General features: G+C 54.5%; 1 protein-coding gene across 11 annotated transcripts in view; it reads right to left on the minus strand.

Annotated features, from left to right (window-relative positions):
* TNS1 (tensin 1) overlaps positions 1-13,520 on the minus strand; it is a 216,240-nt gene that overhangs the window by 105,799 nt on the left and 96,921 nt on the right. For all 11 annotated transcript variants that reach the window (XM_070772002.1, XM_070772039.1, XM_070772026.1 and 8 more), the window contains 2 exons: positions 2,413-2,454; positions 1,631-1,681 (listed from right to left, as the gene is read on the minus strand). In XM_070772002.1, the coding sequence (XP_070628103.1) occupies positions 1,631-1,681; positions 2,413-2,454 (93 nt within the window). The remainder of the gene's footprint in view (positions 1-1,630; positions 1,682-2,412; positions 2,455-13,520) is intronic.

Consider the following 13,520-nt stretch of genomic DNA (forward strand, 5'->3'; position numbering starts at 1 on the left):
GTACCCTGGGCAAGAGTCAGGAGTCCTGGAAACACCATATCCAGGCAGTGGTCCCAGGACGGAATGGAGAAGACAGATATTCATCGCATCTGTGAGCTCCTCCAAGCCTCTGTTTCCTCATCTATAAAATGGATTCATAGCATCTGCCATAGTGGGATGTCATGGGGATCAAAAAATACCCAGGCCAGCTTCTGGCCCTTAGCCAAAATAACAGTGATAAGAATGGCTAACATGTATTGAGCATACAGTATTCACTTTGTGAATTCACTTTGTGAATTATAGAATTCACTTTGTGTCCGTTAAGCTGGTTAATCCTTAGTAGTAGGTACACAAAACATTACTTCCCCCCTGCACCCCAGCCCCAGAAACATCACAAATGTGGACAAGGATCCCTCTCGGCATGTGTACTCCGCACCCACAGGACCCGTGCATACCTTTTCCACTAATTTGAGAGGCATGTTCTTCCTCCTGGCCAGCCCCCGTGTGGCCCTGGGGACACCTCCGCCTTGCGGGGCTGGGCAATGTGGAGTGGCAGTGGGCTCCCCACCGACGTGCACTGCCTGCAGGAGCCTAGCGCCTCCCTCCCCGCCGTGGGTCAGGCAGCTGTCAGATGATACGGCCCCATGCCATCAACAGCTCCCCCTGTGCCAACCGCCAAAACCACTCCCTGTTCCTCTGCAGATCAGGGCGGGAGAGGATGGAGAGGCCCGCTGAGGGGTGAATTGTCAGAGAAGGGCAGGGAAGAAAGGGAAGGTCCGACTTCACTGGGCATCTGGCCCTGGGGTGTGAGGACAAGCCCAGGCACGAGTTGGGCTCAAAGCAGGGGACCCAAGGAGCCCCTCCTTCGTTCCCTGGGGTCCTTCCACTTAAGGAGTTTGCCTGTCACCCTCCACCAAAAAACCACACAGCAGGAGAAGCCCGCGAGGTGAACCAGCCCATCTTTCAGCTTCCTCCTGAATCAGTGGCATTTAGCCATTTTCCAAGCCTCTTCTGTCCAAAGAAGCAGAGCCTATGATCCCCAAGAGCCTAGGAGTCCCTCTTCATCTCTGCCCTTAGTCCCTCTTGCTGCAGTGACACCCATTCCCATGGCCCTGCTCACCACCCAGCCAGCCCTTGCACACCCTCCCTCCCCACCTACTGAGGTCTGCTTAAGTGATGGGCAAATGAGCCCTGAATCCAGCTGAGCTGGATGGAGGCTAAAGCCAAGACTGAGGCTAAGTCATGGGCCTGCTCACCCTTTTGCCCCACCCCCCGGTGGCTCAGATGGTAATGAGTCTGCCTGCAGTGCAGGAGACCAGGGTTCGATCCCTGGGTCAGGAAGATCCCCTGGAGAAGGAAATGGCAACCCACTCCAGTGTTTATGTCTGGAAAGTCCCATGGATGGAGGAGCCTGGCAGGCTACAGTCCATGGGGTCACAAAGAGTCGAACACAACTGAGCAACTTCACTTTCTTACTTTCTTTCTTGCAGTCTGGAATTGAGTTAAGTAACCTTGCCTGCCCTTCTAGATAGGAGATTGTGAGGGATGCCCCACCAAACAAATCAGGTGTGAGACGTCATCCACCTCCCCGCATCCCCCACTCACCAGGGAACCACCACGTCTTCCTCTTCCTCCCCTTCCCCATACTTACATCTTCCTCAAGGCTTTTCCGTGTGTTTCCACCCCGAGAGGCTGCTTCTCCCTGGAGACAAAGAAAAGGCAGTCAGGGAGGGGAGTCGAGGAAAGTCATCAAAAGGTCCTGGGTCTTTCACTGCCGGGTGTGACAGTGATGGGAGTGGGGGCCTGGCAGGGAGCTTGCTTGTTTGTGCAGCATCTTTGTCCAGTAAAGGCCCCTTGGAGCCAACTGCACCCACTCATGTGTGTCTCTCCTGGGGAGATATCATTATTCCCATTTTGCAGATTAGAAAACTGAGGCACAGACAGGCTTGAGACATGCTACAGTATCACAAATAGAACCTTGGCTGAGTTGAGATATGAACCCAAGTCCTCCAAGCCCATCAGCTAGCTGCCAGCCTTGGTTTCCCCACTGCACGATCCACCCACTTCCTTCCCTTCCTCCTCCATGCAGCCTTGAGGAAACCATCTGTCCTTCTGCTAAGGCAGAAAGATGTGTTTGGAAAGATCTTCCTGGCTCTCTCACATGCTACATATTTAATAAAGAAGACCACATTTTAGCACTGGCCTCTCCCTCCCTGCCTGCCTCGTCCCCCAGCAATCATTTCCCAACACACAGGGGGATGGTCTGATGTCCAGCTCTCCATGTCACAAGGTCTCTACCCTTCCCCAAGTTCCACAAATCTACTCCAGAAGGGTGTCCTCAGACATATCTGTTCACTGTCCCCCCATCTTCCTTCTGCTTTCCCGGCCTCCCCAAGCTGCTCCCTGCCCCCCGCCCCACCTGCCATCACTCACCGTGTCCACTACATTCTTCGGAGCAGTCTCAGTGTTGACGGGCTGTGGACAGAGAGACAGCACAGCATGAGGCCTCAGGGCAAACAGCCCCAGGCTGGCTCTCCCCCCCGGGCTGGAGGCCATGATGGGCAGGAGGCCTCTGGAGACAGCTTGGATGGCGCCAACCCAAGACTCAGACACAATGTGCTGACACGAGGCTTGGGGGCAGAACTTGGAAAGTGGAAGACAATCCTATTGGTCCTAGAACCATCCAGCTCAACAAACCTCAAGAGGGACCCTAAGCCCGACCCCTCAAAAGGGAACAAGGAGCGAGTAAGCGACTCCTATTCCTACCTGCCAGGCGTGTGTACCTACACCAGACGCTTCATCTACTCATAAGAACCCAGTGGGGCAGGGACCCTTACCATCTTTGAGCCTTACTTTACCAATAAGAAGAAATCAGATGAATGGACCAAAGCCACTGACTACTAAGGGGAACAAAAGGGTTGGATCCCATCTTGGGTCTCTACGCCTCAAGCTGTGTGAAACTGCAGTGGTCCGGCTTTCAAGGACCAGCCCACACGGGCCCTGCCCCCCACCTTGCAGACCTCAGTCTCCATGCCCCAAAGCTCTGCTCCATCCAGACTCCTCGCTATTCCCACATCCAGGACTTGGCTTGTGGAATGGCTTCTCCCTTTTTCCTGCAAGCTCTCCTCTTCGATGAAGCCCTCTCTGAACACCCCAGCAAGGCGGGCTGTCTCCCACCTCTGAACTCCAGTAAGCCTTACTGTCTGAGCTATTTATCTGGGCCTCGGTGCATGAATAATCTCATTGTGGGAATAGGTCTCATTCCAACTATTGTTTTATTTGTGATTCTTATCCCATTTTCCTCCAAAACAGATTCAAAGCAGCTTTTCTTTAACCAACTCAGTTGCCACATCCCTCATGCTGGAGACTGTGGTTGATGTGTAGTGGGCAGTCACTAAACACCTGAGGACTGATCCTGTCCCTCATCCTGGTGCAATCCTTCCCTCACCCAGACCAACAGAAGTGCTTCCCACTAAAGGCATCCTGAAACATGGGCTCCTCAGACTCCCTCATCACAAGAGAAAAGCTTCCCATTCCAGGGCCACCTCCTGACCACAGTCTCCAGGGCTCTGTTTCCAACTCAGTGATGTGGTTAGAGGGGCACTTGAATCTTGCAAGTGGGCATGAGTCAAGGTCATGAAAACAAGTCTTCACTGAGATGACCATGGACCAGATATAGATAATGGATCTCAGAATAGGAAACATCGGCCCCAACCCTATCCCCAGGACCTGAGGATGCACTGTTCATGTCTGAAGACAGGGGAATGAACAGAATGACTTCTGGCATCGGGGAGAGAATTGGACCAAGACAGGCACGGAGGAGGGCTTCCCTGGTGGCTCAGACAGTAAAGAATCTGCCTACAATGAAAGAGACCTGGGTTTGATCTCTGGGTTGGGAAGATCCCCTGGAGAAGGAAACAGCAACCCACTTGGTTTTCTTGCCTGGAATACGCCATGGACAAAGGAGCCTGGCTGGCTGAAGTCCATGGGGTTGCAAAGAGTCGGATATGACTGAGCAACTAACACTTTCAGGCTTGGAGGAAGGAAGCAGGCTGAGCTAAAGGCAGTAGTGCTCTTTCTAAAAACGCACAAACTTTACCCTACCGTACTAGAGACAGAGTATGCCACGGCCAGAGGAGCCTGGCAGGCTGCAGTCCATGGGGTCGCAAAGAGTCAGACACAACTGAGTGACTAACACACACACACACTAGAGACAGGAGGCTGAGGCCAAAACTTCTTTCCAGGTGAATAAAACCTCCTGTGTAGTTCAGGGTCAAGGCAGCTTGGGACGGTCGAGGGAGCACAGGGTCCAGGAACGGAGTCGGAGCTGGGGAGGTCCATCAGCCAGCCCCTCCCAGCCTTCTCGGTTGACCCACCTGGAGTCTGAGGATGACTCCGCAGAGCAATGAAGATGCCACATTCTGTCCCCACCCAGCCCAGCCCTAACCCTCCCCCAGCCGCCCCCTTCCTCCCCCAGAGTCCCCACTCCTGAGCCACAGGCCATGGGGCAGGAGGCAAATGAGCCCACAAGAAATCCCCAGGGATCCCTGCCCTAGACGGAGCTCTAGGAGGTGCCTGACAATCGGGACCAGGGTCCCCCTCAGCCTCCCACCACCAGCCGGCCCCACCCAGCAGAGTCCTCAGAGGCAGAGCCAGGCTGCCCCGCCCTCGGATCCCCTGGCCGTCTCTTCTGGTCCACAGCTCTGTGATGCTCACGTGGAGACCGCGGGCTGCACAGCACGCCCAAGTGCCTCCACCCTGAGTGGCTCTGGCCTCCTGTGGGTAGGAGAAGGCCTAGAGAGCAGTTCACAGGGACCTTCTGCATGCAGAGTCTACACAGCACAACTGAGTCTGGACCCAGATCTCCCAGCTTCAGTGCCCTCACTCTTCACAGTCTGTACAATCAGCTTCCCTGACAGGGAAAAAGGACAGAAACGGGGTGGGGTGGAGAAGCTGCAGACAGAATACCTGCCTCAGGTCCATTACAGTCCCCTAAGAGCCCCTCGTCCTGCTCTGAGGAAAGCCTCCCAAGAGACCCCGACTGGGCGGAGCAGAGTGAGAGCTGGGGGCCTCAAACTGGAGTGTGCCTGCCAATCACCTGGAGGGCTGCTGACACTCAGGCGGGCCTCTGGGCCCTCCCCAGAGGTCAGAACCCACAGACTAGGGAAGGATCCAAAAACGAGCATTTCTAACAGGTTTCCAGGTCCGGGAATGACACTATGAAAACTACCAATCTAGACTGGCAGCGTTGGCAACAGCCGGCCAGACCATGTCCTGACTCTCTGCTACTAACTGCGACCTCAGGTAGGTCACCGTGTCCTTGCTGCTCTCCGGCAGGACTGCGCAGTCCTATCCTGGGAGATGCAAATGAGATGAAGCACAGAAAGCACTCAGAACAGGGCCGGGCCCTTAGGAAGCTCTCCATAAATGTGAGCTGTTGTTTATCATCTCCACCCCACCCCACCCTGCCCCACCTTGACCCTCCTGTCCCACCCCTCCTGGGTCTGGCACGGTGCAGACCAGGGAGGCAATATTAGAAACCACAGGCCTCAGCAGGGCAAGAGCAACCTCTCTCCCTGCCAGCAATCATCTGAGCACCAGCCCCTCTGCCCGCATCCCTTCCCACGCCAGCTGGAGGCCAGCCACAGGGCCAGCCATTAAAGGCCTGCCCTCAACATTAGTGAAGAGGCTTTCTGAGGAGCTAAAAATTTCCAAAAAAACACTTCCAATCTCAACACCCAGTGTTTTCCTGCAGTGTTTGCAAACATAGCCCAGCATGTACACTGCACTCCCCTCCCCTCTCCTCCACCCCTCGCCTCCACCCAGGCCTCCTGGGATTGAAGTCCTGCTTCCCTGTTTCCCAGGCACTGCCAGTTCTGGGGCTAGTGGGAATGAAAAAGGCAAGGGAACTGGTAACAGAAGAGGGGTCTCCCGTCAGGCCACCCCTGTCCCAGGCCCTGCAGGGAGGCTTGGGTATGCTACAGGAAGCTCCCAGGCCATCAGGGCTTCAGTGGCTGACAGAGACCCACTAGGCCTCAGCTGTCACCTTAATTTAGCATGCACACACACACCCTATTTTTTGCACACCACTCCTCAGACACCATCTCCTCCCTCCCCATTTCACAGATGGGGAAACTGAGGTACAGAAAGGTACGGGTATGACTTGCTCAGCCTCTCACAGTGAGATGCACAGCAGGACTCCGGTGGGCACCCATGTTTTATAAAGCCCACCACTGAGCCCCCTGCTGCCCCTCACCCCAATTCCCAGCTGGCCTGCAGGCGGGGTGAGCAGGTGCCAGCTGGCCAACTCTGCTTTTCCTTCCCCCTAAGGCTCAGCAGTACCTTGTGGCTCAGCTGATAAAGAATGCACATGCAGTGCGGGAAACCTGGGTTCGATCCCTGGGTTGGGAAGATGCCCTGGAGAAGGGAAAGGCTACCCACTCCAGTATTCTGGCCTGGAGAATTCCATGCACTGTATAGTCCATGGGGTCGCAAAGAGCTCGGACACGACTGAGCGACTTTCACTTTCACTTTTCAAGGTTCAGCAGTAGAAGGATGAAGCAGATGGAACCCAGATAAGGGTGGTACCCCCCCCACTTGGCCCCGCCCCCTGCCCAATGCCAGGACAAACCCAGGCTTTTCAAAGCCGAATCACTGCCCCACCAGGGGTCTTCCGGAATGCCTCCTGCCCCCAGGCAAGACAACTCAAATCCAGCTCAGGAGCAAGTGGAAGGGTTTGGACCTGGAACTGCTTGACGGCCAAGTCTCACGGTGCATGTTGCACCCCAGGTGCCTCACTCGCCTGACCTCCTCCTGGTCCTGGTCTGGAGGTGCCTTTTCATAATGTGACTGCAGTAACAAGAACGACTCAGCAGGCACTAAGGATGTCCTGGGCTTAACACTGGGCTCTTCACTTTCATGATTATCAGTCCTCACAACCAATGTTCACCAGGTAAGCATTATCCCATTTCACAGGTGAGGAAAACTGAGGGGCCAAGAGATTAAATCACCCGATCAAGGTCACATAGCCAGTAGATAAAGACAGCTGGTTTTTGAACGCGGCTCCTTACATCCACCTCATGCTAGTCTCCTCTTGGGTATAATCTTCATCCAGTTGCTCTTACTCTTAATCAACTGCCCTCCTGTTGGGAACAAGTCTTCTGCGGCTTAAAAACTAATTGTCTCGGGCCCTCAGGAGGATGAGGCTTCTTCAATACACTTCCAGAGGAAGAGGAGGAAATGGGCTGCAGCAGGAGAAACTGGGATCAGACATCAGAGAGAACTTCCTGAATGCGAAGGGCTGTGAACCACAGGATGGATAAGGGAAGCTGCACATCCTTTGCTCAATTTTTTCTTTTTTTTCCAAAAAAAGACAAGCATGTCCTCTCACTGGGTTTAATCACCCCCAGTGGTGTGGGCCGGAGGAGGGGCCAGTCTGCCAAGGCTGCTGTGGCTGGGATGACTGCCTCGAGGTTCATGCAAGAAGACACGTCGGTGGCCGGCAGGGAGGGTGGGCTGGGAAAAAAATGTGTCTGTAGGCTGCTGTTCTGGAGGAAGGAAAAGGCAGAGGGCCATGGCGGGTGGGGGAGGTGCCCAAGCCCCGGACTGGGGGGAGGAAGGGCCGGGCAGAATGCGGACTCAGCCTCCGGAGGAACATTCCGTCCAGAAATTCCTCACACCCTCCCCCCTCTCACCCCTCCAGCTTCCCCTCTCTTGCCCCCTGGGAGCCCTGGAATTCGGACAGTTTTTCAGGCCAAAAAAGACCCCATGACATCACATCTACTGCCACGGATAGACTGTGAGGTCAGGGACAGCGCTGCCTGCCCATTGGGAGGCGAATCGAGGACCCACATTATTCTAGGCTCGTGTGTTCTCAAAATAGAGCCCTAAGCAGATGAAGAAAAGGGGTTGAAAGCCAAAGGGAAGGGCAGGGAAGCACCATTAACTGGGCACTTAGAGGGGGCGTGGCCGGAAGGGCACTTCGCAGGCCTCACAGCCAGTCGGGGACCAGTAACCTGGTAACAAGGCAGCGGCAGGCAGGGGAGCACTCTGAATCTCTCTCAGCCAATGAGGACACTGAGTTTCCAGGGTGGTTGGCCAGCTCCACTTGAGATCCGGTCAGCCCTTCGCCTCTAGTTATTTCCCAGCATCCCGGGAAGAGGCGGTCATCAAAACGGAGGGCAAGGGGCTAAGGGAGAGGGCACCAGCAGCCCAGGGCCCATGAGTCTTTGAGTGAAGTTGCTGCAGAGGCCACATCCTCTCCTGGGCAGGCCAAGGCCACCAGAGTAAAAGAGCACGCTGGATGTGAACAAATGGAATGTGATGCCTGATTTTTCCCTGCACACCCAGGGAGGGGCCTAGGCAAGCTCACACCTGTCTTCAGGGTCCCCCCAATTCACCCTGAGGGACCCAGGACCCGACTCCAGGTGGTTGAGGCTGGGCAACTGTGGACCCCACCCCCCTACCCTGTCTTGCTTGTGCTCACCAGGCTGGCCCTGAGCCAGGCTGGAATATTTCTCACCCCCTCCTGCGACCCTCTCCTCCCTGTGGACGTTGTTCTCCTCCCTCTCGGTCAGGGCATTGCAAGTGTGCACCTCCCCAGGCCCTTCCTCCATGACCCCCTGGCTGCCCTGGCGCAAGTCTTCCACCCAACGACTGTGCCAGCGTCATCTGGTCTACCAGCCCTCCTCCTGGCAGCCCCCTCGCCCCTGAGCCACACCCCACAGCTGGCGGCAGACTTCACTCACAACTCCTGCTTTGGGTCACTTCCCCACTCAAGGACCCACAATGGCCCTTAGTGCTTGGCTCATCAAGTTCAAGTTCCCCAACCTGGCTTCTGGATTCCTCTCCCTTATCTGGCCCCTTTTCCCTTGTGGACTCCACTTCCTTCCCCCTCCTTTTATCTGCATCCTCTGCTCTCCTCTCCTCACTGCCCACCACCATGCCACCTGGGTTCCCGCCTCCTTTCCCACACTCAGGCTCTTCCCACCAGCACCCCAGCCAGAGCCAAAGAAACAAGACGGCCCGGCCCCTCATCCCCCCAGCAAGGGCACTGGATTTGCTCCAGCCCCCAAGCTTGGTCTTTTGTTTCAGCCCTCTCCGTTTCAGCCCTGCTGCTTGCTGGAAGGCCCACCCTCCTTCCCTCTTCTTGTCCATTTGCTCAAGTCTTAACCTGGATGTGAAACAGGAGGCAGGCTTGCCCACCCAGCGCAGCAGAGTGACGGCTGCCTCCTTGGACCCCAAGGCTACCTCTGGTCAAAACCCCTGAGTACAGCCACTAGTTCACTTCCACAGTAGGGTTCACTCTCTCCCACTAAACCGGGCGAGGCCCTTCACCCAACTGGGCCCTCTCCCAGTGGGAGTCAAAGGGGATGTGGTTAGTACATTCATGGATGCCTTGCCCTCTGGGGACCACGTCCCTTCATAGCCCAATATAAGGATGGGACCTCAGTGGGCCCTGAGGACTTCCACCCAAGCACCCCCCACAGCGAGAAAACCTTCCATCTGCACCATAATAGGCGTCAGTGAGTGTGATGTGTTCCAGTGACAGACAGTGACTCCACCAGACAGCCCCGACGGCCCATTTTAGGTGTTAGAAAACTCATCTCTATACCCAGGTCTCCTGCTCTTTATGAGACCTTCCACCTAGGAGGTGCTCCTCTGGAGAGCAATGGCAAGGAAGCCAGTTTGTCCTTCAGGAAGGTCTCACTCCCATTCTATACCCATCTCCCCACCCCATACCCTCCCTCTCCACACCAGGCAGTCGAGGGGGCTGCTGCTGCTAAGTCACTTCAGTCGTGTCCGACTCTGTGTGACCCCATAGACGGCAGCCCACCAGGCTCCCCCGTCCCTGGGATTCTCCAGGCAAGAACACTGGAGTGGGTTGCCATTTTCTTCTCCAATGCATGAAAGTGAAAAGTGAAAGTGAAGTCGCTCAGTCGTGTCCGACTCTTAGCAACGCCATGGACTGCAGCCTACTAGGCTCCTCCATCCATGGGATTTTCCAGGCAAGAGTACTGGAGTGGGGTGCCATTGCCTTCTCCAAGTCGAGGGGGCACACAAACTCATTTCCATCCCCACTCATGGCTCTGCGAATCCTCTTTGGAATGCAATGCTCAGAGTTTGCCCTTTCCTTTGAAAACCAGGACTCTCTCGGGTTCATCTCTCCTGGCTTTGCTCCATTTTCCAGAATCTCCAAAAGATGGCCCCCCATGGCCCACTCAGTGCCCTGGGATGAAATGCATCAAGGTTAGGAGTTCAGACGAACTAAAGCCACTGCCAGCCACTCTCCCTGATGGAGAGCAGGATGGCAGAGCTGGGCTGGGGGGCTCCACGTGCTTCTCAGGGGCCTTCTTCTCTTCCACGAGGCAGCCTGGTGCCTCCTCACCCTAGATCTGACACGGGGACACCCTGAGCAAGTCATCTGAAAATCTCAGGACCACCACCTCACAACCATTAGGATGCCTACTATCAAAAAGAAGAAGGAGAAGAAAACAAAGAGTTTGGGCAAAGATGTGGAGAAGTTAGAACCTCTTGTGCACCACCGGTTGTAATACAAAATGGTACAGCCACCGTGGGCGAGTATGGTGGTCCCTCCAAAAAAAGTCACAAGCAGAATTACTATGTAATCCAGCAGTTCCACTCATGAGTATATACCCAACAGCACTGCAAGCAGGGACTGACAGAGATATTTATATGACCATGTTCATAGTAGCATCATTCACAGTAACTGAAACGTGGAAACGACCCAAGTGTTTACTGACAGATACATGAGTCAGTAAAATGCGGTATATACACAGGGAAGCCTGGCGTGCTGCAGTCCATGGGGTCGCAAAGAGTCAGACACAACATAGCAACTGAACAACAAACAACAGTCCATGCAATGGAGTGTTCAGTTCAGTTCAGTCGCTCAGTCGTGTCCGACTCTTTGCGACCCCATTACTCAGCCTTAAAAAGGAAGGACATTCTGACACATGCTACAGCATGGATGAACCTTGAGGACATTACTCTGGGGGTAATAAGCCAGTCACAAAGGACAGATTTTGTATGAATCCACTCATGAGGTACATTAAGTCATCAGACTTACAGAGGCAGAAAGTAGAAAGGTGGCTGGCAGGGACTACAGAGCTCTTATTTAATGGGTGTAGAGCCTTGTGTTTCACAAGATGAAAAGCGTTCTGGAGGTGGATGGTGGTGATGGTTGTCCAATGAATCGGGTGTACTTAATACACTGATTGTGGACTCCAAAATGATTAAAATGATAATTTGTATGTTATGCGTATTTTACCACAGGTTTCCCTGGTGGCTCAGCGGTAAAGATTCCGCCTGCAATGTAGGAGCCGCTGGAGACACGGGTTTGATCCCTGGGTCGAGAAGATCCCCTGGAGGAAGGTATGGCAACCTACTCCAGTATTCTTGCCTGGAGAGTTCCATGGACAGAGGTGCCTGGAGGTCTACAGTCCATGGGGTTGCAAAGATTTGGACATAACCAAAGAGACTTTGTGCGTACATACATATTTTACCACAATTAAAAAAAAAAGTGAATCAGAGTGAAAAAAACAATGTCGGTGCCTCAGTTTCTTCTCCTAAGAAAGAGCAGGATTTGACTAGATGTCCTGTGGTCCTCTCACTTCTGTGGCTCCATGCCCACTGAATCCACATCTGCCCTCCAGAAGCCCTGGCACTCGGCAGAAAAGAACCAGCATGAAAACAGTGCCCGGCACAAGGGAGGTGCTGGGGAGATGTTAGCTGGTAGGACAGAGGGCAGATAGATGGATGGAGAGTGGGTTATGGGGCTTCCCTGGTGGCTCAGTGATAAAGAATCTGCCTGCTAATGTAGGAGACTCAAGTTCAATCTCTGGATTGGGAAGATCTCCTGGAAAAGGGAATGGTTACCCACTCCAGGACTCTTTGCCTGGAAAATTCCATAGCCAGAGGAGCCTGGCGAGCTACAAGATGGATGGCAGACAGATGGATGGATAGACTGGCCCCTAAATCCCAGGCCCTCTGGCTCGTGACTAGCACTGTTTAGAAGAAGAAATCCAGGAGAAGCCCACTTGGCAATAGCAGGCATTGACATCAGCAGCAATCACTGAGGGTATCGGGGGGAAAGCTGGCCTAGGAATCCACAACCCCACTCCTGATCCAGCCTACCCCCCACTGCTGTGTGACTGTGAACCAGTCACCTGGTCTTTCTAAGCACCAGTTTGCTCCTCTCCCCAGGATGGGCCCACACCTGTCCAGACCTCCACACAAGTCACTGTGGGCTCGGGGAGCCCAGCATCAGGGGAAAGGCTCTGAGAACCGCAGCTGCTGTGTAATAAACCAATCCCGTTTGTCACAATCATGGTTATGAGTGTGGACCCTGGTGCCAGGCTACTGAGGTGAAACCCCAGGGCCCCTTCCAAACAACTCTGCGGCCTTAAGTCTTATCAGGGTTCTTCATCTGAGACATTGGGGTAATCACAGCACCTCCTTTACTGCACTGTGCTGAAGAATAAATGAGTTTATTTTTGTAAAGCTCTCACAACAAAGGTCTGCAAAGAGGAAATTCCATACATGGGTTAGCTTTTCACTTGCTCTGATTACTGAAATCAACCTGGCATCCCCATCCCCCACAACACACTCTCCACCCCACCTGTGATTCAATAGGACTTGTTCCGCAGGACATTTCACATCCTGGTTTTGGGGCTGCCCTGTAGAGGAGAAGCAGTGCCCACACAGCTCTCCCCCCACCCAGGTCTCCTGGGTGCCAGGCTTTGGGTGCAGAAGGGCTCAGATCCAGCCCACTTCGGTGGCCACTGCACTTGGCCATCACCCTGGGGAAATTCCTTTGGACTCTTATTTTTCCGAAGTTGAGAAGAGCTGCCTCAGCGCTTTCCAAGGATCAGGAGCATCCCCGACAAGCACCCCCTCACCCCTCTCCAGCCTGCCCCCAGCAGTGGACCCCACAGGAGGGAGGTGACCCTAGGACCCTTCTCCTCAAGCCCTTGGGCAACATCTGTTGAGTAAGACGAAAATACGGGTTGAAGATTAAGCCACTCTGCCCTGGTTGGCCTGGCACAGGCTGGAAAATGTTTGGCTGGCAGGGCCCTGAGGCTGGCAGAGATCCCGGGCCCAAGGATGAGTGGTCCCAATCCTGGGGCAGCGGGGTGGGGGCTGAACGGAAGTGAGATGGGTGAGAAGGCCAGAGGGAGAGCTGGGGACATGGAGAAAACTCAACAGAAAGACGAACACAGTGTGAGGCAAGAGGGAGGAGTCGGGGAGCCCAGAGACCAGCCCTGCAGAGGCTGAAGGGCAGGCATGGAAGGGAAAAGGAAGGAAAAATACGACCCGCCCTTTCCTCCCTCTTCTGAACCTGCTCAAAGCCCTTGCCTGCCTGCCGTGAGGAAACAGGTGTTGAGTGCTCTCTAGGGGAAGCCAAACTTTCTCCCAGCTTCCCCTGGGCCACTTTCCCTCCCCAGGGACAGTATCAGAGCCCCCCTAATAGACCCCCATGGCCCAAGAACAAAGAGTCAGAGGACAACAGTCCTGTTTATTGA

Source organism: Bos indicus, chromosome 2, assembly GCF_029378745.1.
Source record: "Bos indicus isolate NIAB-ARS_2022 breed Sahiwal x Tharparkar chromosome 2, NIAB-ARS_B.indTharparkar_mat_pri_1.0, whole genome shotgun sequence".
In the NCBI taxonomy this organism is placed as follows: Eukaryota; Metazoa; Chordata; class Mammalia; order Artiodactyla; family Bovidae; genus Bos; species Bos indicus.